At 37.6% G+C, this 25,108-nt stretch overlaps 1 protein-coding gene across 2 annotated transcripts in view; it reads right to left on the reverse strand.

Moving 5' to 3' along the window:
* Positions 1 to 25,108, reverse strand: part of PTH2R (parathyroid hormone 2 receptor) — a 487,305-nt gene that overhangs the window by 37,059 nt on the left and 425,138 nt on the right. For both annotated transcript variants that reach the window (XM_075829904.1, XM_075829903.1), the window contains exon 9: positions 3,452 to 3,518. In XM_075829904.1, coding sequence (XP_075686019.1) covers positions 3,452 to 3,518 — 67 coding nt within the window. The remainder of the gene's footprint in view (positions 1 to 3,451; positions 3,519 to 25,108) is intronic.

The following is a 25,108-nucleotide window of genomic DNA, read 5'->3' on the forward strand; positions in this document are numbered from 1 at the left end:
ACTATAATGTCACCTGCGCAACAAATGAAAAATGTATAATCGTGTTAAAAATGACACCTCTTCCTGCAGGTTTAAATAGTGCAAAGATACAAAATTATTTCTCAGTAATCAGTGCATGACATTAATTTTTATGAGCTTTTATGCAAAGTGCTTACATTCAGAAGGTTAAAACAGCCAGTAATATTTATTAAAAACTAACAATTCCATCACTGCCGAAGGATATTTTTAAAAGCTTTAACTTTTCATGTGTATGCATTAATGTACGTCATGGCACAACAGGTTATTCATAATTAACTCTCTTAGGTACTAAGTCAATATAATTTAAGGAAGATAATTTCTGCTGAAACGTAAAATCTAATTACCTGAAACATTAGGTTGTTTCATTAAATTATGTATTGTGCTGCAAATACAATATTACATTTAAAACACATAAAATCTATAGTTATAAAAAGGGCTAGAGCAGATTAGAATATTATAATATACAGATGGGTCCTTCCTTACCTTTCCTCTTATCTCAACATATCCTGAGATGAGCAGGTTTGAGGGGCTTTAAAAAAATAATAATTTTGCAATACTCTGTCACAAGATGTTTATGGCATTTGTGTCTATGTGTGTCCACCCAGTGGTTGTGAGGTGAGTTGCGGCCTCTTAACGGAATTTGAAATTAAATTCTAAAATATGCCTAGATCTTATCCTTACAATAGGAAAGTTCTACATTCTATACACTGTGCTCTATGTCATCCAAAAATACTAGATGGTACTAAAATCTGGGTACTGTGTAGACCAGGGGAGCACATTAAGCTATTGTTCACAAAACAATACTTTCCATTTTTTTAAAGAGATAAAAAATGGATTCTGTATAGACGTTTACTGTATCTGTGATTTTTATTATGTATTAAAGAGGCTCTGTCACCAGTTTAATACTTCCCTATCTTCTACCCAATCTAATAAACGCTTTGATGCTGATAACTACTGTGTTGTTTTTTTGCAAAACGTTTATTATTCACAAAGTTATGATCATTTTTAGATTTATGGTAATTTGTTCTAAATGCCCAACTGGGCGGTTTTTTTTTTCCGTTTAACCAAGTGGGTGTTGTGGTGTTATAGGTAATATAATCAAAAGTAGGTTATTAAGTGGTCAGTTCATAACCCCTTCTGACACAGAAGATACATCTGTTTCACCTAAGAAATGCATATCTTTGGCCATCAAAGGACGTCCACTGTCAGGCAAATGTGTAATTTTGCCCTTTCCTCACAAAGCTGCTAGATGTGTTGATTAAGAATTTGTCACTGGGGCCCGTATCTAGCATCAGATAACATTCTCACCCAGGGTTGGAGGTAATTACCCACACATCCTGACCAAACATCAAAAGCTATGAAACTGGTTACTTGTTATGTATCTGCCATGTGGACCAGGTGAAACATGTGACAATGGCCTACGCTTAAAGAAAATATGATGCATCAAGGCAAACCCCATCATAATTGATATTTGTAGTGACCCACATAGCTAGTTATGATCAGGGGAAATGGCCCTCATATATATATATGTCAAATTCACATCCATACACCCTAGAGGAACTTCCTTGAATTGGCTATTGGCTTAAAACATGGGCCTATTACAGTGGTGTTTGATATGCCCTGGTTGGTAAATGTAAGCACAGGTGAATGCAGGTAATATTATATTTCTAGGGGATTCCTGCAAGAACACATGATCATTTTTGTGTTTCTCAATAGAAATACAACTGTGTAACGGGAGAAGTACGCTTCATTATCATATGAACAGCCTCCTCTCAGTGACATCACCATCCAGTGGACTAGAGGTAAAAATTGGGCTTAAAATGCCAGGAAAAGAGAGGGTCAGTGTCAGTCGTTGGAGATCCATATCTCGGATGGAGTGACTGCCAATATTTTCACCTGTCCCCACAGCCAGGATATCACTACTGTAAATCAGAAAGGTTTTGTTCTGTTTCTTTTATCCCTTTTATTTTTATAAACTGAATGCATTGCAACTGTATGCATATTTTTCATCTTTTAATCTGACATCTATTTTTTGTATTGCACTGCACTATTGTGTATTAAATTTTAAATGTTAATAAGTCTCTTCCTTGTAGTCTTACAGAACTTAATCTTCCGAAGGTGAAGAACGTTACCTGTATTTTATGTTCCGTTTAGATAACATGTGTTATTGTAACTTGTGTTACAGGAATATAGAGACGTAGGCCCCTATTGCCTAGATAAGTATAAGTGGTGGTAGCATACTGTGGTATAAATTATTGGAGTGTTGGAAACCTACGTGAGAAATTTAGCATAATCCTGTCATCTAGAGTAGGTGGGCGTGCATTTATGTGGTAAATTAATAAGCTCAGTAGTGTAATTCACCCCTGTGACGTGACCTGATATCGGCGATCATCACAGGCGTGATAAAGAAGAGTGTATGACGTTGACCAATCAGTGTCATACACTTCCCTTCATTCATGCCCAGCTTTATTCACGTCACAGCGTGATCCCGCGAGATCACGCTGCGACGTGACTTCCTCCCGCAGTTCACTCACCGGAGTGACGGGAGAATCGCCATTCATCGCCTCCAGCCGAGCCAGGGCTGCTGCTGAGGAGGATAATCATCCTGGCACAGCTGGAGACTATATCTGGTCATGCTCCCGTTGTGGGAGGAAGTAACGCCACAGCGTGATCTCACGGGATCACGCTATGCTGTGAATAAAGCTGGGTATGAATGAAGAAAAGTGTACAACGCTGATTGGTTAGCGTCATACACTTTTCTATGCACTTTTCAGTACTTTGTCAATAATTAATGTTTTTCAAAAAAACAACAACACAGTAGTTATCAGCATCAAAGCGTTTATTAGATTAGGTAGGAGATAGAGAAGTATTAAACTGGTGAAAGAGCCTCTTTAATATTTGTTTGCGGATTAGTGAATAAAAAGGTATGCCTCCTCCCTACAATTACACCAAGACCTAGTACATGACAGTCTAAGAGTGAGTGGTATGAGGTTTTCAAAACTTGGTCAAGCCAGCTTCAGGTTAGATATCAAATCATTATTTATATGATTGAAAATAGACCATAATTGCTTTGACGGCATAGAGAAAATAGTGTTTGAACTGTAAGTGCTGATTCTTCTCTGCAGGTGTCAGTTATCACCGTCTCAAGGAAAAGCCCTGGGCCTTTTCCCAGCATCATTGGCGCGGTGAGCTCAGATACTAGTAATGAAGGGCACTATGAGATATCAACATTGCAGTTTAATTAAGGGCAGGTAACCATATTTTATTACTGTAATACAACCCCATTACCAAGATTATCCAATTCTCAACATCACTATTTAGGCCCTAATAACTTGGTTGAGTTATTGGTTGAATTATTCAAACAGTTTCTTTGTATTTTGTGAAAAAAAATAATTATAGTTTATAAACTGCTGACTCAGTAAACCCAACTCACCCCAATAGCTATTAATATTGGTGCTTGGTATATCCATTTGATTTCGCCAGCACTTAGTTCCCAGCATCTAGAAGACAAAGGAAAGTAAGAGGAATGCTTATGTCAAATGTAGTCCAATGTTTATTAAGTACTACAGTAAATAAGGTTAATTTTTGTTTTATATTGCAGTAAATGTGAATTATTCCCTCACATAACACAAACCATCCTTGGCTAGGATGATCACATCATACAAGTGCATACTCCATTTAGTAACTATTTTGTTATGAAAAAAGTCCAAAATGAGTCATGCGACAAAAGTAACAGCATAAGTCTTGAAACACATTTCCTTTTTAAAGGATCAAAGGGATTTTGTTAAGCCTCTTATCTTATGCAGATTAATAGTAGTAATAAAGTGCATATGTAATCATATATGATATTTAGTATGACTTGATATAATCATTCGGAGCTTGATGCAGTGTTTAAAGTTGTAATCAAAATGTCAAACGGAGATGGATAAAAGGTTTTAAGTACATTTTAAGTGATTCATTTCTATATCTGAGTCACTAAACAATGAGTGATCTTTAAAAAATATGTTTGGCTTTTCTGTACATAGGATTTAAAGTTCACTACAATCTACCTTAACCCCAAGCAGCCACTTTTGGACCAAATGACAGAGCCTCATTTTTTAAATCTGACGTGTGTTACTATATGTGGTAATAACTCGGGAATGCTTTTACCTATCCAAGCGATTCTGATATTGTTTTCTCTTAACATATTGTACTTTATGTTAGTGAAAAAATTTGGTCGACATATTCAATATTTTTGTGTCAAAAACACCAAAATTTAGAGAAAATTTGTAAAAAATTAGCATTTTCTAAATTCAAATGTATCTGCTTGTAAGACAGATAGTTATACCACAAAAAATAGTTACTAGCTAACATTTCCCATATGTCTACTTTAGATTGGCATCGTTTTTTGAACATCCTTTTATTTTTCTAGAACGTTACAAGGCTTATAACTTTAGCAGCAATTTCTCACATTTTCAAGAAAATTTCAAAAGCCCATTTTTTTAGGGAACAGTTCAGTTGTGAAGTGGCTTTGAGGGCCTTATATATTAGAAACCCCCACAAATCACCCCATTTTAAAAACTGCACCCCTCAAAGTATTCAAAACACCATTCAGCATAACCCTTTAGGCGTTTCACAGGAATTAAAGCAAAGTGGAAGGAAAATGTGCAAATTTCATTTGTATTTTGCAGAAATTCTATTTGAATCAATTTTTCCTGTAATACTGAAGGTTTTACCAGCGACATACAACTGAATATTTATTTCCCTGATTCTGCAGTGTTTAGAAATATCCCGCATGTGTCCCTAGTGTGCTAATGGACTGAAACACAGGCCTCAGAAGCAAAGGAGCGCCTAGTGGATTTTAGGGCCTTCCTTTTCTTAGATTATATTTCAGGCACCATGTCAGGTTAGAAGAGGTCTTGTGGTGCCGAAACAAAGGAAACACCAAAAAAAATACCCCATTTTGGAGACTACACCCGTTGAGGAATTAATCTAGGGGTGTAGTGAGCAATTTGACCCCACAGGTGTTTCATAGATTTCATTAGAATTGGGCAGTGAAAATGAATAATTACATTATTTTCCAATAAGATGCAGCTTTACCTCAAAATGTCGAATTTTTTCAACAAATAAATGAGGAAAAGCACCCCAACATTTGTAAAGCAACTTCTCCAGAGTATGGAAATACCAAACATGTGGTCATAAACTGCTGTTTGGGCAAGCGGCAGGACTCGGAAGGGAAGGCACGCCATCTAGCTTTTGGAGTGCTGGATTGATTTCTCTGCACCATGTCACATTTGTAAAGGTACAAGTGCAGTGGAAACCCCCAAAAGTCACTCCATTTAGGAAACTACACCCCTCAAGGAATTTTTCAAGTGGTATAGTGAGCACTTTGACCCTACAGTAAAAAAATAACATTTAGATTTTTTTTTTTCCCAAGAAAATGTTGCTTTAGCCCCAAATTCATCATTTTCACAAGGGGTTAAAGGAGAAAAAGCACCCATAGTTTGTTACACAATTTCTCCTGAATACGGCAATACCCCATTTGTGGAGATAAACTGCTGTTTGAGCATGTGGTGGGGCTCAGAAGGTAAGGAGCACCATGCAACATCTGAGGCCTACTACGATGGCATTTACTGCCCTGTGTCAGGAAAACAGAGGCTCTAGGGTGTCAAAACATTATAAACCCAGAAAAGTAACCCCATTTAGGAAACTAAACCCCTCAAAGAATTCATCTAGCAGTATAGTGAGAAGATTTAGATTGTAATGTAACACCTTTCAAGGTATTCATCTAGGGGTATAGTGAGAATTTTTAATTTGTGAAGTGACAACCCTCTAGGTATTCATCTAGGGGTATAGTAAGAATTTTTAAATTCTGAAGTGACAACCCTCTAGGTATTCATCTAGGGGTATAATAAGAAATACTTTACTTTTAGTAACTAAGGAGGGCAACCTGGAAAACCCGCAATGGAGGGAGAGGGAATGGCAGGTCCCACTACCAACCTACCCACCATTCCATAAAATCCAGCCCAAAAAATAAATCAAGGGCCTCAGCAAAAAAAGATTTGCTGAGACAACCAATCTCATCTGGATTTATTCCTCTAACCCAGATTTGCAACCTAGGTGAGAAAAACACTCCCTCGGGTCCTTGGTATAGTGAGAATTTTTAGTTTTGTTTTAGGTGTTTTTTTTACAAATTTTAAATGATCAAATTTTAAATGGGGCTGGTCAGTAAAAAAATTAATAATTGGTCATGGCCAATATGGGAGACAGAAAAGGTGAATGAAGAATAAATAAATTAAAAATCCAAAGAGGTATGTAAAAATTTGGAAACATTGTTTCATGAACAGGCCAGGATTTGTGGGACACGTCTCACAATGGTATGTGGTGTCCTTACGAATGCCTCGCTTGGCTCACACGCGACATTTTTTTGGGGGCTTCTGTTGTTTTTTTTCAGTGGGGGGGATTTCTGCGGCGAAATGCTAGCCGGGAATTATCCTGCTGATGGAAGAACCTGATGAACTGCCCTCTCCTACCTGGTCATCAAATATTAGGGACTTGATGACCTTTTCCTGAAATTGCAGGAACGTCTCCCCACTGCCGGCATATCTGCAGAGGACAAAGGCGTTGTATAAAGCCATCTGTGTAAGATGCACAGACAGCTTTTTATACCATACCTTTGTCTTGCGCATGGCACTGTATGGTTTTATGACCTGGTCAGACAGGTCAATGCCACCCATATATTTGTTGTACTCCTGTACACAATATGGTTTGGGAACTTGGGTGGTGGATCCTTATACAGGGACAAGGCTGCTTCTGCTGTCGTGAATGCTGGTCAGTATAAGGACGTCCCTTTTATCCTTATACTTCAGGAGGAGCAGAGCGTCGCTGCAGACAGCTTCTGCTCTCTCCTAATTTTAGGATCTGACCCAGCAAAGTTTTGGGGATGCCCTTCTGATTTCTGCGGATTGTTCCGCATGCCAATGTGGATCTGTATGACAGAACTTTTAGCAATGGGACACTGTTGTAAAGGTTGTCCAGATAAAGATGATATCTTTTGCCAAGTAAAGGATGGATAAGATCCCATACGATCTTTCCACTAATTCCTAGGAAGGGGGCATTCTGGGGGATCTATATTGGAGTCTTTACCCTCATAAACCCTAAAAGAGTAGGTGTAACTGGTGGCACTTTCACAGAGTTTGTACAGTTTTATGCCGTACCAGGCTATTTTATAGGGTAGATACTGCCTGAAGTGCAGTCTACCCTTGAAGCTTACCAATGACTCATCCACCAAAATATTTTGTTGGGGGTATAAACTTGGGAAAAACTTTGGGAGTAGTGGCCAATCAATTGTCTTATTTTATACAGTCTATCATAATGTGGGTCCTGTGGGGGTGGGCAGTGACTATTGTCATTATAATCTAGGAACTTTACAATGGCTTCGAATCGCATCTTTGTCATTACTGTGCGGTAAAGTGGGGTATTATATAAAATATCAGGGGACCAATAGTCTCTAATACTGGGCTTTTTTATGAGACCAAAACTTAAAAATAAAAAAATAAGCCCCAAAACTTCCGTAATTCCACTGCGTTTGTGGGGGTCCAATTTTGGCCTCTCTCATAAAAAGAGTCGGGGTTCTGGGCGATAAACTGTTCCGCATATATGTTGGTCTGCTGGACCATTAAATTTAAAATGGCATCTGAAAAAAAACTTTTAAATAATCAATGGGGCTGAAATCCGTAGTGTCAATTTGAATGCCTGAGGGGGCTGTAAATTGCCATCTAATACACTCATGAATTTGCTGCGACCTACTAATTTGATGTCTTTCCGAGCCCATAATAACCTACCTTTAATCTGTGAGCAGTTCACCGGGGGACGAATTTTATGGGATTCTCCCTACTGGTGTTTATTAGACTATACAACTTTTTGATTATTCACCTGTATGCATGGATATAATGTATCTATACATACACACATCTGCTTATCTTTGCAATTATCATTTATTTGTATACTATGTCCTGATTTTACATAATTATGTATTGGTTACATGTACTAATCTTTATCACTACATGCACTTTATGCACTCACACATATATGTTTGTATGTGTAAATAATTCATCCATTTAATGTTGGTTTATTGACATAACATTATTTTCAATGCTTAATCTTTATTTTTTATATTTTTTTTTAAAAAACTATCACTTTTTGGTCACATACCCACACAGAGATATATATATATATATAAGACTTATATATTTTTCATGTACACAAAGTATATTTGCACACATTACACGTAATTATATTTATATATTTTTGGTTTTACACACGTTTTGTTGTTTTTATTTTGTTTTCTATTTTTTCACAATCCTTATTGTTTGTCACTTTGGTCATCTTTTATTTTTCCTTTACACTATCACAATACATACACCCCTTCAGTAATGCAAAATGATGGAAATCAATGAGATAGATATGCAATTGGTTACTCAATCGATGAGCTGGAAATATTCTTTTTTTATATTTTTATAGTTTGATATTCTTCAAATATACATACAGCTATATTTATATATATATTATTTTTTATCATTTGTTCTTGTATATGTATACAATGTATATTCATTCACCATTTTATTATTTATTATATGTATTTATTAATGAAATAATAATTTTTCACTTGTCACACATTTTATTCTGTACTTTTCTCTTTTTATTAATTATCATTATTAGTTATTATGTATTGGATCTGTTTGCATATTTAATACATATTTAATTTACACAGTATATGAATTAATACACCATGAATTAATATATTATGAGTTATCATGTATGTGATATATGTACTATATTTAGCTTTTTGATGCACAAACGCACTTTAAAATTGTAACACATATGTCAATGGCATGTGTATATGGACACATACCTGTATATGTTTGTGTGTATATATATATATATATATATATATATATATATATATATATATATATATATATATGCACTATTTATTGTCATGTATTTATTTTCATGTATGTATTATTGGTCTATGCACTGTTTTATATTCATTTTTTATTTATATGTTTTTTGATTTACTTTCAAATTTAACATGTTTACATTCTTCATTTGTTTTATAGATCGGTTCAGATATTCTATGTAACATCACTGATTCTTATATTGTTTGTAGGGAAAGGATAGGGATAGACAATTATATGGACAAACATGCACTTGTATTTCTTCTACTTCTGTGATGTGTTTATTTGTTTTACAATGTCTCCTACCTGATTATGGTCCCCCTGGAGTGTTATTCTCTGTCACTCCCAGCCGCTGTATTACAATCCTGGTGCGCATGCGCGGCTTCTCAGTGAGGGTCTCTGCATCCTCGGCCGGACCAGATTGTGGAACACGTGATTTGCGACTTCCACTTCCGGGTCACGCCCCGGATGTTGACACACCTGACTGGGTTGCTGCGTGCTGCGTTCCACTTCCTAATTTGGATGTTTTGGAGTAATCGCAGGTGAGTTTCTTGCCTGTGATTGGTTTATGTAGGTTCAAATGGCTCGTTTTCACTTTCTGACACCCCCAGACAGTGTTGTCCCTGACATGGGTAAGTTGTTCCAGTGCATTGTGCAGAGATAACATACAGTATATACACTGTTATACCCATCATTGAACCATACCATGTTTATCTACAATACATATTGATTGTTTTTGAGCTTGCTTGGTCCGTGTGATCATATTTCCATGTATGGTTTCATGCTACATTAGGGGAGCAGGCTCTCTTGGCCCTTTGTGGCTTTATATATGCACATTTAGCGTGCATTGTGTTATTTATTGTACAGCCCTGCCCCTTTATTTTTGATACAGCGCCATCTTTTGCATATCACTGTTTGGTGTCCATCTGTACTGTGGTAATCATCTCTATGATTTTAATTCAACTGTTTGTTGTTTTAATCTCATTCAATAATAAATTTATACCTTTCTAATTGATTTCTTGTGCGTCAGACACCGATATTTAGGTTGTTTGTTTTGTATAGCGGGTTTTTACACCATTACCACCATGTTCATCATGGGCTCGTATGCCCCTCCCCCTCTACACATCATACACCAATAAGGATATTTATTCATATTACACCGCGTTCCAAATTATTATGCAAATGTTATTTTTCGCTGATTTTCTTAAATAGTCTATGCAAATGAGAGTAAGTATAATCTTCAAGCCATCAACCGTTGGAGTATAATGCAAATTTTATTGAACAAATCTCCTAATGATAACAGATTTTTTTTTAGAAGTAAAGAACTCAAAATGCACTGTTTCAAATTATTATGCACAACAGAGATCAAAACATTTTAAAGGTTGTAAAGAGAACTAAAATGGTAATTTGTTGAATTTGCAGCATCAGGAGGTCATATTTACAGAAATCAAAAGCTCTTTCAATCAAAAAAACTTAACAGGCCAAGTTACATGTTAACTTAGGACCCCTTCTTTGATATCACCTTCACAATTCTTGCATCCATTAAATCTTTGAGTATTTGGACAGTTTCTGCTTGAATATCTTTGCAGGATGTCAAAATAGCCTCCCAGAGCTTCTGCTTTGATGTGAACTGCCTCCCACCCTCATAGATATTTTGCTTGAGGATGCTCCAAAGGTTCTCAATAGGGTTGAGGTCAGGGAAACATGGGGGCCACACCATGAGTTTCTCTCCTTTTATGCCCATAGCAGCCAATGACACAGAGGTATTCTTTGCAGCATGAGATGGTGCATTTTCATGCATGAAGATAATTTTGCTACGAAAGGCACGGTTCTTCTTTTTGTACCACAGAAGAAAGTGGTCAGTCATAAACTCTACATACTTTGCAGAGGTCATTTTCACACTGTCAGGGACCCTAAAGGGGCCTACCAGCTCTCTCCCCATGATTCCAGCCCAAAACATGACTCCGCCACCTCCTTGCTGACGTCGCATCCTTGTTGGGACATGGTGGCCATTCACCAACCATCCACTACTCCATCCATCTGGACCATCCAGGGTTGCACGGCACTCATCAGTAAACAACACGGTTTGAAAGTTAGTCTTCATGTATTTCTGAGCCCACTGCAACCGTTTCTGCTTGTGAGCATTGTTTAGGGGTGGCCGAATAATAGCTTTATGCACACTTGCAAACCTTTGGAGGATCCTACACCTTGAGGTTTGCGGGACTCCAGAGGCACCAGCGGCTTCAAATACCTGTTTCTGCTTTGCAATGGCATTTTAGCAGCTGCTCTCCTAATCCTATTAATTTGCCTGGCAGAAACCTTCCCCATTATGCCTTTATCTGAACAAACCCGTCTGTGCTCTGAATCAGCCACAAATCTTTGCACAGTACGATGATCACGCTTACGTTTTCTTGAAATATCCAATGTTTTCATACCTTGTCCAAGGTATTGCACTATTCCACGCTTTTCGGCAGCAGAGAGATCCTTTTTCGTTCCCATATTGCTTGAAACCTGTGGCCTGCTTAATAATGTGGAACGTCCTTCTTAAGTAGTTTTCCTTTGATTGGACACACCTGGCAAACTAATTATCACAGGTGTCTGAGATTGATTACAATGATCCAAAGAGCCCTAAGACACAATACCATCCATGAGTTTAATTGAAAAACGAATAATTAAATGTTTATGACACTTAAATCCAATGTGCATAATAATTTGGAACACGGTGTACATATATTGGGGGATTTTTGGTGTTCTCCATTTAGGTATAGTAATGTTTTATATGTATGAATATTCATATGAATGTCCACCATTAAATAAACACTATATTTCCCCTACCGAGGTCATGAAAAATGGATTCACAAAAAACATCCTAATAACCAGAGAAAATGTGCAAAATATATTACATAACTCATATATTTAAAACTTTTAGTGATAAAACATAGAAAACACTGCATAATCTTACTTTTCTAAAGAAAATGTCACATGTATTGAATTTTATTTTTATTAATTAGAGAAGAGGTAGTGATGGGAGACAAGCAAACAGAGCTTTATCTGTGTGTATAGTGTTACTAATCTGCTTTCTCTAGACCTCCAACAGTACAATAGAGCTATCATTAACTATCCCATCCTCTAATGATAATGAGATGACTCTGCCCATTCTGTCGCAGTCTATACAGCAAAGCTGACAAGTGTGCTTAAAACGAACGTGTCAGCCTATTGTGACTGCTCTAGTGGGCAGTGGAATATTTTTGTAAACAAATGAAATGAATAGTCACATTAAAAAAAAATCTAAAAATATGTTTAGAATAAAAACCTGATATAAATATATAATTTGATGATGAAACATTCCCTTTAATTCAGTTTTACGGAAGATGCAACATGGCTGGAGGTCATTAAGAAGTTAATGCAGGCAAATAAAGTTAAAGTACTACTAATGTCATGGTTCTACATCACTCAAATCAATGTAAACTCATCCAGAATGACCCCACTGTAAATAAAATTTAAACTAAACATAACTATCTTGATTGAAAACACAATGTTAAAAATGTCTCAGCGTGATTTCTTATATACAAACCACAGATGACAAATTATGTGGATCAATATTAATTGCACATTTCAATTACTTGCAGTCACTCTTGAAAGAAGACTCACCTTACTCAACCTTGAAATTACATTTTGATGGCTTATTTCAGGGATGAAACATCATTTGTTACTCCCTGTCATTACAAGTCATTTGTATCTTGGGGTTTATTGATCATGTGACACATGGTAGATTAATAAGTTTTTTTATTCACTTTATTGTAGGACTTAATGTTGAGAGTAGTTTGATTACAACAAACATATACGTATCAATCTCAATCATAAATGCACAAAAAGAGAAGCTTGAATTAACACGTGTTGCTAAGCATTATGCCAACCATAAAAAACTATTTTACATACAAAAGAAAAGATTTGCAAAGTAACATATTTTGCAAATTAATTGTTACCAATATCATTTTAAACACTGTGAAAGAGCAAAATTAGTGCTGTATAAGAATAGAAAATGACTGCTTTTACCTGGATTTAGATAATGCAAAGTGTGGCAGCATGTATAGTAGACCCTTTCCCCCAATATCAATGCTGAGGCCACAATCTAGGCTCCCCTGCTGAAATATAGGCTCAAGAGGATTTTAATGTAGAACCTCCAACCTTTTTTAATCAATATTATTCTCTTATATCCACTCCTTGAAGTTTGTGAGAAAGCAAACAAAATAACTGAGAGCTATCAAATCTGTTGCTTGATAAGGTAAAGCTGGCCATGCATATGAGATAGAGGTCAACTATCAGCACTCATTAGACCAGAAGCTATATCTCCCTACTCCCCCACAGAGCTTACATGTTTATTTCAATATGGAACTGGGAATAAGTTACTGACAGACACTTATTTTCTGAGGGAGTAAAGCAGCAGTTAAGGTAGTATTGCACGTCCCGACCTGTGCTGTGTAAACAAGCACCGATCTATGAGACAGCTCGTTGATCGGCGCTCGTTTGCTCCTTTCACAAGGAGCCAGTATGGCGCCGAGCACTCGTTACTCCGATCGCTTGTCCCCATACGTGTCTATTATGTCGGCAGCATGACTCCTTGTTTACACAGGGATATGTGCTGCCGACAACGATAAAAGTTTATGCATTTAAAACTATGCAATCAGCCGAGGAACGAGCGTTCTCTCGTTCATCAGCTGATCATTGCCCTGTTCTATGAACGCTCATTTGCCCGATAATTGGCCAGTGTAAAAGGGCCTTTAAAAGTCAACATTCTGGTCAACATCAACCCCTTTTCACACCACAATTTAATAGTATGGTATGGTAGGGGGAGTATGTTCTTACTGTACCATGACATACTATTGAGGAAAAGTGATGATGTCGTTGATATACAGCCGACACCCTGGTGCAACAGCCGAGATTGGAGATAACTCCTTTCCTTGAGCATTTAAAATCGTAGATGCCATGGTCAAAAGCAAATGTGGTTTGCTTTTACAAAGGGAGGGGGCTCCCTTTATAAGCCCATTGGTGCTTTCTCTACGTGATAGTAAGGTCTAAAAGGACTATCATGGCAGCCGGAGGCCTAGCAAAGGCACCCAGGCCTGCCATATCTCTGACCTTAAGCCATGGCCTAAGAGACTGCATGTCAGTATAATGCTGACAGGCACAATATATTAAATACAGAAGTATTATTAAAGCAACAGTGTATTATAAAACAATCAGAGAACCACAAGTTAAGAAGTGGATCTAGTGGCACTTATAAAAATTTTAATAGAATTTATTGGAAAAAAATTGCGAAAATACAAAAAAATTAAAAGAATTATGGGTCTTGAAATGTGATAACGCGAGTGCTTTTATTGTAGAAAACTGATTATACAGGAAAAAGTTATACTGTACTTATTTGGTATCACCATAATCACAGAATAAAATTAACATGTAATTTATACCACATTGTGAACAATAGGGAAAAGGCTGTAAAAACAATGGTGGATTTCAAGTTTTTCCCGCTCTGCAGATTTTTTTTTTTAGAAAAGTTAATCAATACATTATATGTACCCCAAAATGGTGCTATTAAAAAGTCAGGTATGAGGTTTCTGACCTTAATAATGAACTAACCTGTGGGTGCGGTAGTGCAATAAGAGGTGCTCTTTCTTATACGCTATTAAAAATTCAACCTGTCCCACAGAAAACATGCCGTCATACAATTATGCAAATCGAAATGTAAAAAAGTTCAGACTTGCGCACTGTGGTTATGAAAAAACTAAAAGAAATGGCTGCGTCCTGAAGACCCCACTGAGGCCACGATGTTAAGGGGTTAATCCAATGTGTACTATTCGGCTTTAGAAGTTATGCAGAATATATTGGGGCTATGCAAATAAAAATAAATGTCATCACTATATAGCATATTGCCCAGCCATTGAATCTGGAGCTAAGAATGTAATAATACCCAAGTATAGACATTCGTAAACAGGGCACATACTGCTCAATTCATCTTTCATTTGTCTCCTTAACCCAGTGTAACATTAAAGGCTATGTAAACCTTTGAAAGGCAACATTTTCTATATATCTGATATATCTGATATATCTGATATATATATATATATAGCAAAAAATCCAAAACACAAGACAGCACTACAAGTTCAGTGAAAAATAGGATCACTTTAATCACCCCTTGCGACGTTTCAGCCCTACTCAATGGGGCCTTTCTCAAGCAATACATTTCAGTGAATAGTGCACATATAAATACATGGTTTACAAAATTGTATAATAAGGCAATAAAAATTAAATATTGCATAATTCTCTGAATTCAAATGCAAACAGTGCAGTGAAAAAACATCAACGTGTTGAGCACACTCTTTTTGTGTACTTTGTGTACAAACGATTATAAGGGCATATCGCCCGTACTTTATAAAAGTTAAAATACAATATAATTGGCTAAGTAAGAAATCAATAAAGTGCAGGTGCAGAACATTATAAATATTAAAAACTTTTTGATCATTTCTTAATTTGGCTCACCGTTCAGTGGATCCCTCACTTCTTCCATGCTGATCATAGTCCTCGGCTTCTTCCGGGAGTGAGTGTGCATGCGTTAGACAAAACGTCACGCATAGGGCTGTTCCTGCTCTTGACTTGAGAACGAGTCCCGATAAGCATTGATTCAATGGAACGCATCTCGCGCTAGCTCAACTACCCTAGTTACGTCTTGGGTATATTGTGAATTTTAACCCTACGTGTCCCGCTCGGGAACACTACATGACAATCGTAAGTTATCTTTTTCCTTTACTTTTACAACGGAAAAGAAGTATATATAAACTCTATCGTTATCCACAGATCATGCACATTTCATCCCTACGGACCGTTATAACCACATTCTGAGGATCATTAGAGATATATCAAACTTGATCTTTGTATTGACTTAGGGTTTTATCACAACACGTAGATTGCATTATATACACATTCCATTTATTTTTGACATTTATTTTTGACATTTTTAGAACGTAGAATTAGGCATTTAGAAAATCAATCAATAAACCGATTTTTTATATATAACATATGCATGATATTAGAATGAGGGGATCCATACTCGGTGAGTCTTCACAATTTATCTGTAATAGACAGAGAAATTTTTTTCTTGTTAATCCGATACAATATACACACTCTGTCTACTCAAAATTCCCCTTGATATGTAAAGTAAACAACAAGGCCATGGGCAAACCACTTCCTATCCCACACCACTCAGCTTAAAGTCAACGTTTAACCCGTATGGACGTAATGTATTCAATCTGTAAATCCATTCTAACTCACGTTTTTAAAAAAAAGATATTCTATCACCACCTCGTCTTGGTTTAGTAATCTGGTCTATAATTCTAAACCGTAAATCCTTTTCTGTGTGGTTTGCTTCCACAAAATGTTTTGATACTGGTAAATCCAGTCTTTTGCCTCGTATGGTAAACCTGTGGTTGTTTATACGTGTTTTGCAGTCCAATGTTGTCTCTCCTATGTATAGAAGATTACATGGACATTGCAACATGTAGATAAACCATTCTGATGTGCAAGTGAGAAATTGCTTTATTTTGTATTCAGTACCGGTTATGGGATGAGTGAAAGATTCCCCTTTAATCATATATTTGCAGTTCACACAGCTAAGACAGGGAAAACATCCCAACTTCTGGCTACCTAAAAAGGTCTGTATCTTTTTCTTATTAGAGCCCACATCCGCTCTTACCAATTTATCCTTCAGATTTTTAGGGCGTTTGTAGGACATGAGAGGGGGTGCTAAAAATTCTGGAACATATTTTAGGTTACTACCAAGTATCGACCAGTGTTTGTTAATTATCTTTGCTATATCCTTACTTGTTTCGTTATACGTAGATACAAATGGTATCTTCTTGTCAAGGTTCTTTTTGGTTACCTGTGTGGACAAAAGTACTTCTCTGTCAGATTTTGATACCTTGTTCCTATGTTGTTGGACTAGTTTCTTTGGGCACCCCCGTGAGATAAATTTTTCTCCCATTTCATCCAACCTCTTAATACTTGACTCTTCTGTGTCCACTATGCGTTTGACCCTCAATAGCTGACTATACGGAAGGGCCCTAATCAGGCCCCTAGGATGGCAACTTTCGAACCTCAATAGATTAATCCTATCAGTTGTTTTAGTAAAAATATCTGATGTGAGTTTTGATTCTGATTTGGTTATCGTGGTATCTAAAAATTCTATCGAGATGCTGGACTGTACCAGCGTAAATTTTATGTCTGCATCAATCTGGTTGAGGTATTCATGGAACAAGTGCAGTTCCTCAACCGTCCCTAACCAGATAAAAAAGATATAATCTATGTATCTCCACCACCTCAGTACATGTCTGAAGTGGTGGGACACATAGGTACTTGGTAGTAACCTAAAATATGTTCCAGAAATTTTAGCACCCCCTCTCATGTCCTACAAACGCCCTAAAAATCTGAAGGATAAATTGGTAAGAGCGGATGTGGGCTCTAATAAGAAAAAGATACAGACCTTTTTAGGTAGCCAGAAGTTGGGATGTTTTCCCTGTCTTAGTTGTGTGAACTGCAAATATATGATTAAAGAGGAATCTTTCACTCATCCCATAACCGGTACTGAATACAAAATAAAGCAATTTCTCACTTGCACATCAGAATGGGTTATCTACATGTTGCAATGTCCATGTAATCTTCTATACATAGGAGAGACAACATTGGACTGCAAAACACGTATAAACAACCACAGGTTTACCATACGAGGCAAAAGACTGGATTTACAAGTATCAAAACATTTTGTGGAAGCAAACCACACAGAAAAGGATTTACGGTTTAGAATTATAGACCAGATTACTAAACCAAGACGAGGTGGTGATAGAATATCTTTTTTTTAAAAACGTGAGTTAGAATGGATTTACAGATTGAATACATTACGTCCATACGGGTTAAACGTTGACTTTAAGCTGAGTGGTGTGGGGTAGGAAGTGGTTTGCCCATGGCCTTGTTGTTTACTTTACATATCAAGGGGAATTTTGAGTAGACAGAGTGTGTATATTTTATCGGCTTAACAAGAAAACATTTTCTCTGTCTATTACAGATAAATTGTGAAGACTAACCGAGTATGGATCCCCTCATTCTAATATCATGCATATGTTAAATATAAAAAATCGGTTTATTGATTGATTTTCTAAATGCCTAATTCTACGTTCTAAAAATGTAAAAAAAAAATGTCAAAAATAAATGGAATGTGTATATAATGTAATCTACGTGTTGTGATAAAACCCTAAGTCAATGCAAAGATCAAGTTTGATATATCTCTAATGGTCCTCAGAATGTGGTTATAACGGTCCGTAGGGATGAAATGTGCATGATCTGTGGATAACGGATCTAGCATTATGACATACCCTGACAAAGGTTGGGTGTACCCGTTTCCATGGGATTCCCTTAACCCTAAGGACTTAGATTAATCCAGAGGATAGAGTTTATATATACTTCTTTTCTGTTGTAAAAGTAAAGGAAAAAGATAACTTACGATTGTCATGTAGTGTTCCCGAACGGGACACGTAGGGTTAAAATTCACAATATACCCAAAACGTAACTAGGGTAATTGAGTTAGCGCGAGATGCGTTCCATTGAATCAATGCGTATCGGGACTCGTTCTCAAGTCAAGAGCAGGAACAGCCCTATGCGTGACGTTTTGTCTAACGCATGCACACTCACTCCCGGAAGAAGCCGAGGACTATGATCAGCATGGAAGAAGTGAGGGGATCCACTGAACGGTGAGCCGAATTAAGAAATGATCAAAAAGTTTTTAATATTTATAATGTTCTGCACCTGCACTTTATTGATTTCTTACTTAGCCAATTATATTGTATTTTAACTTTTATACAGTACGGGCGATATGCCCTTATAATCGTTTGTACACAAAAAGAGTGTGCTCAACACGTTGATGTTTTTTCACTGCACTGTTTGCATTTGAATTCAGAGAATTATGCAATATTGAATTTTTATTGCCTTATTATACAATTTTGTAAACCATGTATTTATATGTGCACTATTCACTGAAATGTATTGCTTGAGAAAGGCCCCATTGAGTAGGGCTGAAACGTCGCAAGGGGTGATTAAAGTTATCCTATTTTTCACTGAACTTGGAGTGCTGTCTTGTGTTTTGGATTTTTTGCTGGCTATTTGGGACACTGGTCGTGTGTCTGAACAAGAACCTGTGCACCCGATACTGAAGAAAACGGTGCTGCTTCTGCTTTGCTTTTTATATATATATATATATGTATATATATATATATATATATATATATATATATATATATATATATATGTGTATATATATATATATATATATATATATATATATATATGTGTATATATATATATATATATATATATGTGTGTATCAGTGTGTTTTGTGTAACTTTGTAAATACTTTTTATTAAATTACATTATTTGTTTTACTTTATTAGATGAAGCTGCTTTGTATTCTCTATACTGAGGAGCTGTATCCAGCGCTATTCACTGGATCTGTCAGTCCCGCGGACCTGATGGGTTCGGTGTAGGTGGGTATCACATCTAAGATATGAAAAATTAAAAGGTTTACCTAAGCTCTAAAATAAGCACAACATGAAGCAAATATGTTGCTAAACCAGAAATTCAGTCAGCTAAAGAAAGCACTGTGCAGCTTATGATCACTTCCGTGAAAACTGCTTACCCAGCTGCGCCTCACCGACAGGGAAGCGCCTCACAGTTTGAGAAGCACTGATCTTTAACTTTATAGAAAATATATGTTTTTCATTTATTTATCATTTGCTTGCAGTAGTAATCAAAAGTCTATTTTTTTACTGTATATATATATTACAATAGGTTACATTATTTTCTACAGCAAAATAGATCAGGAATACCGTAGATCATTAGAAAACTCCACATTTATTTCTGGTCATAACTTTTAAGCTGATGTCAGTAGATACAATCTTACATTTTAAGGCAGCAAGGTCAAAAATGTGATATTGCGCAAACTTCAATAAAAAACATTTAAAAAAAATAGAATTTACAACAAGCACAAAAGGAAATCAGTATAATTTGATACACATTTTACAGGGGTAGAGTCCTCATTATTTACTCCATTGTACTTTTTGCTAATGTATGCAGACAATATCATATGACATATGTCATATCCCAGTAAACAAGATTTTGTTTTCAAATAAGTTTGCTTTAGTATTAAAAAAAGTAATACAAATAAATACACTGATTAAAATCGATCATGTTGCTTAAAGGGAACCTGTCACCAGCATTTCACCTATTGAACTTTACTCCTCCCTCGCTGGCCGCTGCTATCAAAAGGTCATTGCCGTTATCCCCTCTCCTCAACTCCTCCTCAGACTGTAAATAACGGTCTGCAAACATTTTGCACCTTTTATCGTAATAATCTGGTGTCCATTTGTGCGCACACACCAGAATAGGACATCAATGCACAAGCACGGGATTTAGTGTGCTGGGGGAAGGCGAGGAGCTGTCAATCAAAAGTAAGGAGGCGGGGTAAACCCAGAAAGACTTGAGGAATGAAGATATGACTCTTTTCAAATGAAGATTTGACTCTTTTCTGCTCATTAGCATATGGTGTGGGGACAGTAAAAAACTGAATACTAAAGCTACAGAGCCTACTAAGGAGATAATTATAGGTTATATAGACATGATTTTCCATCCACTACCAACAGGTATTGCTGGTTTACACGGTGAAATGCTGGTGACAGGTTCCCTTTAATGTTTCACAGTACTGCAACTGATTAAACAAATGCAACACTTGAAACAGTGATCGACTTAATCAATTTTATTTAGTGTATATATTATTTAATGTACTAAACTATTGGACATGTATTATTTTGTTTTGATTTCCCCCTAAAAAAAATTTAGACCTGGCATGATATAAGTGAATGTAAACCATAAGTGAATACATTTAGCTTAGCTTTGCTCGTAGAATGCAATGGTTACACTTTGAATACTTTGACATACTGTATGTTTTTTACTTAAGAAAGTATTCCAAAATGAATGTCAAAAGCCTAGTGTGCACTTAGACTAAGACCATACCCCTTAGATCTTCCTAATGCTAGATGGTTACGTCACGTGAGTTACCAACAAGTATCAACTTTTTAAAAGGCAAGGCACTCGACTTTCTAGTGATTTATAGCACCGTGCTACATACAGTATCTGTTACTCAATACCACCATCTAACACTATCTATGAAAAAGAATGAAGTTGTCAGGTAGTGATAGGAAACTTTTTTAAATGTGTTTTTCCAAGACTTTGTAATTGATTGCCTAGGATAGACCATCAATATCAGATCAGTTGGGTATCAACTCCTGGCACCCCCACCAATCAGCTGATTGAAGGGCCGCTGCAATCCCGCTAGGGGCACGTCCCCTTCATTGTTTACCAGGCACAGCTGCATACATTTTGTTGTGGCTGTACCCGGTCTTTGCAGCTCACTGCTGTTTAGTCTTATTCAAGAGAATGAGACTGAGATGCAATACCAGGCACAGCCACTACCTAATGTACGGAGCTGTGCCTGGTTAAGCACTCTGGCCTCTTCTACAGATGTAGACGTCTTTATCTTGACTTTTAACGCATTACATACACAGTGGCAAGATCCTTTATCTTGACTTTTTCAATGACTTTTCAATGGCTTTTGTAGTGTGATATCACGCTGCAGCAAGTTATCAGAGTCAAGACAAAGATGCCGACATCCGTATCAGCTATCATTGAGCCATCAATATCAAAGTCCCGGAAAACCCTTTATGCTAATTGGGTTAAAAGAGTTCCAGATTCCTGAAGTAATGCAGAGGTAATGCATTGAGTTGCAGTTTGATCAGAAAATCTGCCTATATACTATTATCATCATCTGACTATTAATTTATCTGCTACTAACTTCTGGAGTGCAGATATTTTTTTTCTAATAGCTACATTCTTACATATGTGCATGAAATGTCTGAAAAAAATGCTGTTTTTGCAAATTGTCAACCCTTTGTTAGCTTTTCTTTTGATAACTTAATTGCCTGTTATTTTCAGGTAACTATTTGTACTGTTCCCAATATCTGGTGACAGTTTCTAAAAAACCTGTTTCAGAGACCATTATATATCTAGAGTTATTTCTTGTTCACAAACAACTGTAGTCAATAATGTGAACCGTAAAGGAAAGCTCCCTAAGCATACATCAAATGTACCCGTAGGCTCCCGTTTACTGACGGAAGCCAGAATAATGTCCTGTTGGCCGGTATACGTTGGTGATACCATTTTTTTTTTTTTTTTTTGCTGCATAGAACAGTTTAGCAGACTGCCCTATTCCATACAGATTCAGAGGCATCCAGTAAAAAATGTATACTGTGCAGTATACATTTTTTTTAACAAGGCAGCTTATGTATGAAAACAAAGCAACTGACTCCAAAATTGCCACAAACCTAAACGCTTTCTATGTAACCTTTTCAATTATTCACTATAGACTTTAAAGTAACATCTGGCGACAGTGGTTTTGGCATATAAAAAACGCTGTGGAAAACACCAACGAAAATCTGTAGAAAAACACAGCAAAATGGTGTATTTGCATCCTGCTTTAAAGTGGTGTTAGATTTGTGTTAAAAAAAAAGATAAAATACTGTATAATAGAAAGTAATTTTTTTAATATAGTTTTTTATATTTCTCACGATCTTCAAGATTTTAGCTGGCTGTCAATGAATCAGATAAAGAGAGAAAAAAACACGGCGCCACCTTGTGCAGATCAGTCGGTAAAGGTGAGACAAAAATGCCGTACTGCAGGTAATATGCTCACCTAGGTACGGAGTTAATAGGCGTGTAAATTAGAACCACAGTGCTGCTGCCAGATCCGAGTCGGCATCCAAATGGACCGCTTGGGAGGAGAAATATGCAGGAGAAAAGAGGATCATTCCAGGGGCGCTGCTGTGTGGTAGTAATGATAGGATCGAAGTCCGGAGATAATGATAAAATGAATTTATTCGAATGAGTGGCTACGCGTTTCGACGATGAACAATCGTCTTCATCAGGCCATATGCATAATACATTAGACACGTCTTATATAACATCTTGGTTCCCAAATGACACGAGTGAAAAAAGCCGCCAAATCTGTAGAGGTCAGGGTGCGTTCGTGACGTCACACCCGGCTTTTTACCTTTTTCACCAATCACACCGTGGATCAGTGAATAGATAAATGTGTTCAGTACATCAATCATTCACAGTGAGATTGTTACATAACATAAGAGTAATAAATACGAAATATTAATACCCTAAACTTCTTTCGTATTTATTACTCTTATGTTATGTAACAATCTCACTGTGAATGATTGATGTACTGAACACATTTATCTATTCACTGATCCACGGTGTGATTGGTGAAAAAGGTAAAAAGCCGGGTGTGACGTCACGAACGCACCCTGACCTCTACAGATTTGGCGGCTTTTTTCACTCGTGTCATTTGGGAACCAAGATGTTATATAAGACGTGTCTAATGTATTATGCATATGGCCTGATGAAGACGATTGTTCATCGTCGAAACGCGTAGCCACTCATTCGAATAAATTCATTTTATCATAATCTCCGGACTTCGATCCTATCATTACTACCACACAGCAGTGCCCCTGGAATGATCCTCTTTTCTCCTGCATATTTCTCGTCAATGAATCAGGACATTCATGTTTACATCCAGAGGCTGAAAACTTGTCATGAGGCTGTCCAGCCAATCCAGATACATGGCCTGGTAAGTGTTGGTATATTTATAGGTTTATTGTTAAGGATCTGCCAGGCACAGCTTCTGTATCCACGCCCATAGGTAATCAGTCTGCACCTGCTTCTATGTCTGTGAGACTGACTCCATCTTCCACCACTCAGGATGGCAGGCTTAGGAGTGGGAGAGCCTATCGCAGCCTGGCCAGAGGGAGCTAGCTCCCGCCCTTTGTCTATTTATACCTGCCTTTCCTGTTCCTCCTTGCTTGTGATTCTTCTCTGTTGGTTTCCTGGCCCTGCTGCAGCTTCTTGAACTACTTGTCCCTGCTTCGTATTGACCCTGGCTTACTGACTACTCTTCTGCTCTGCGTTTGGTACCTCGTACACTCCTGGTTTGACTCAACTTGTTCACTACTCTCCTGCTCTGCGTTTGGCACCTCGTACTCTCCTGGTTTGACTCGGCTCGTTTACTACTCTTGTTGCTCACGGTGTTGCCATGGGCAACAGCCCCGTTTCCCTTTGTTCTGTGTTTCCTTGTCTGGTTGTCTGTCGTGCACTTACTGAGTGTAGCGACCGTCGCCCAGTTGTACCCCATCGCCTAGGGCGGGTCGTTGCAAGTAGGCAGGGACTGAGTGGCGGGTAGATTAGGGCTCACTTGTCTGTTTTCCTATCCCTGTCATTACATAATCACAAGCCCATATACCTACTCTACCCTGGTCCCTCACACCACTATGGACCCCCTTGAGAACCTGGTTCAGCAAATGCAGGGTCTCTCCCTACAGGTCCAGGCCCTGGCTCAGAGGGTCAACCAGCCTGATGCTACCATGGTAGTGCCCCTCACCTCACCTCTTGAACCCCACCTCAAGTTGCCTGACTGGTTCTCAGGGGACCGGAAGACTTTTCTCTCTTTTCGGGAGAGTTGTAGGCTCTATTTTCGTTTAAAGCCCCACTCCTCAGGTTCTGAGAGCCAGCGGGTGAGTATAATTATGTCCCGGCTCCAGGAAGGGCCCCAAGAATGGGCCTTCTCCTTGGCTCCTGATGCCCCTGAACTTTCCTCCGTTGATCTTTTTTTTTCTGCTCTCGGACTCATTTATGACGAGACTGACAAGACTGCCTTTGCCGAGAGTCAGCTGGTGACCTTACGTCAGGGTAAGAGACCTGTTGAGGAGTATTGCTCTGAGTTTAGGAAGTGGTGCGTAGCTTCTCGGTGGAATGACCCTGCCTTAAGGTGCCAGTTTAGGTTGGGTCTGTCGAACGCCCTGAAAGACCTGCTAGTTAGCTATCCCTCTTCTGACTCCCTAGACCAGGTTATGGCTTTAGCGGTACGACTTGACCGACGTCTCAGGGAACGACAACGTGAACGTTTATGTGTTTTCTCCTCTGACTCCCCCATGATGCCT

Source organism: Rhinoderma darwinii, chromosome 6 (assembly GCF_050947455.1).
Source record: "Rhinoderma darwinii isolate aRhiDar2 chromosome 6, aRhiDar2.hap1, whole genome shotgun sequence".
Taxonomy (NCBI): domain Eukaryota; kingdom Metazoa; phylum Chordata; class Amphibia; order Anura; family Rhinodermatidae; genus Rhinoderma; species Rhinoderma darwinii.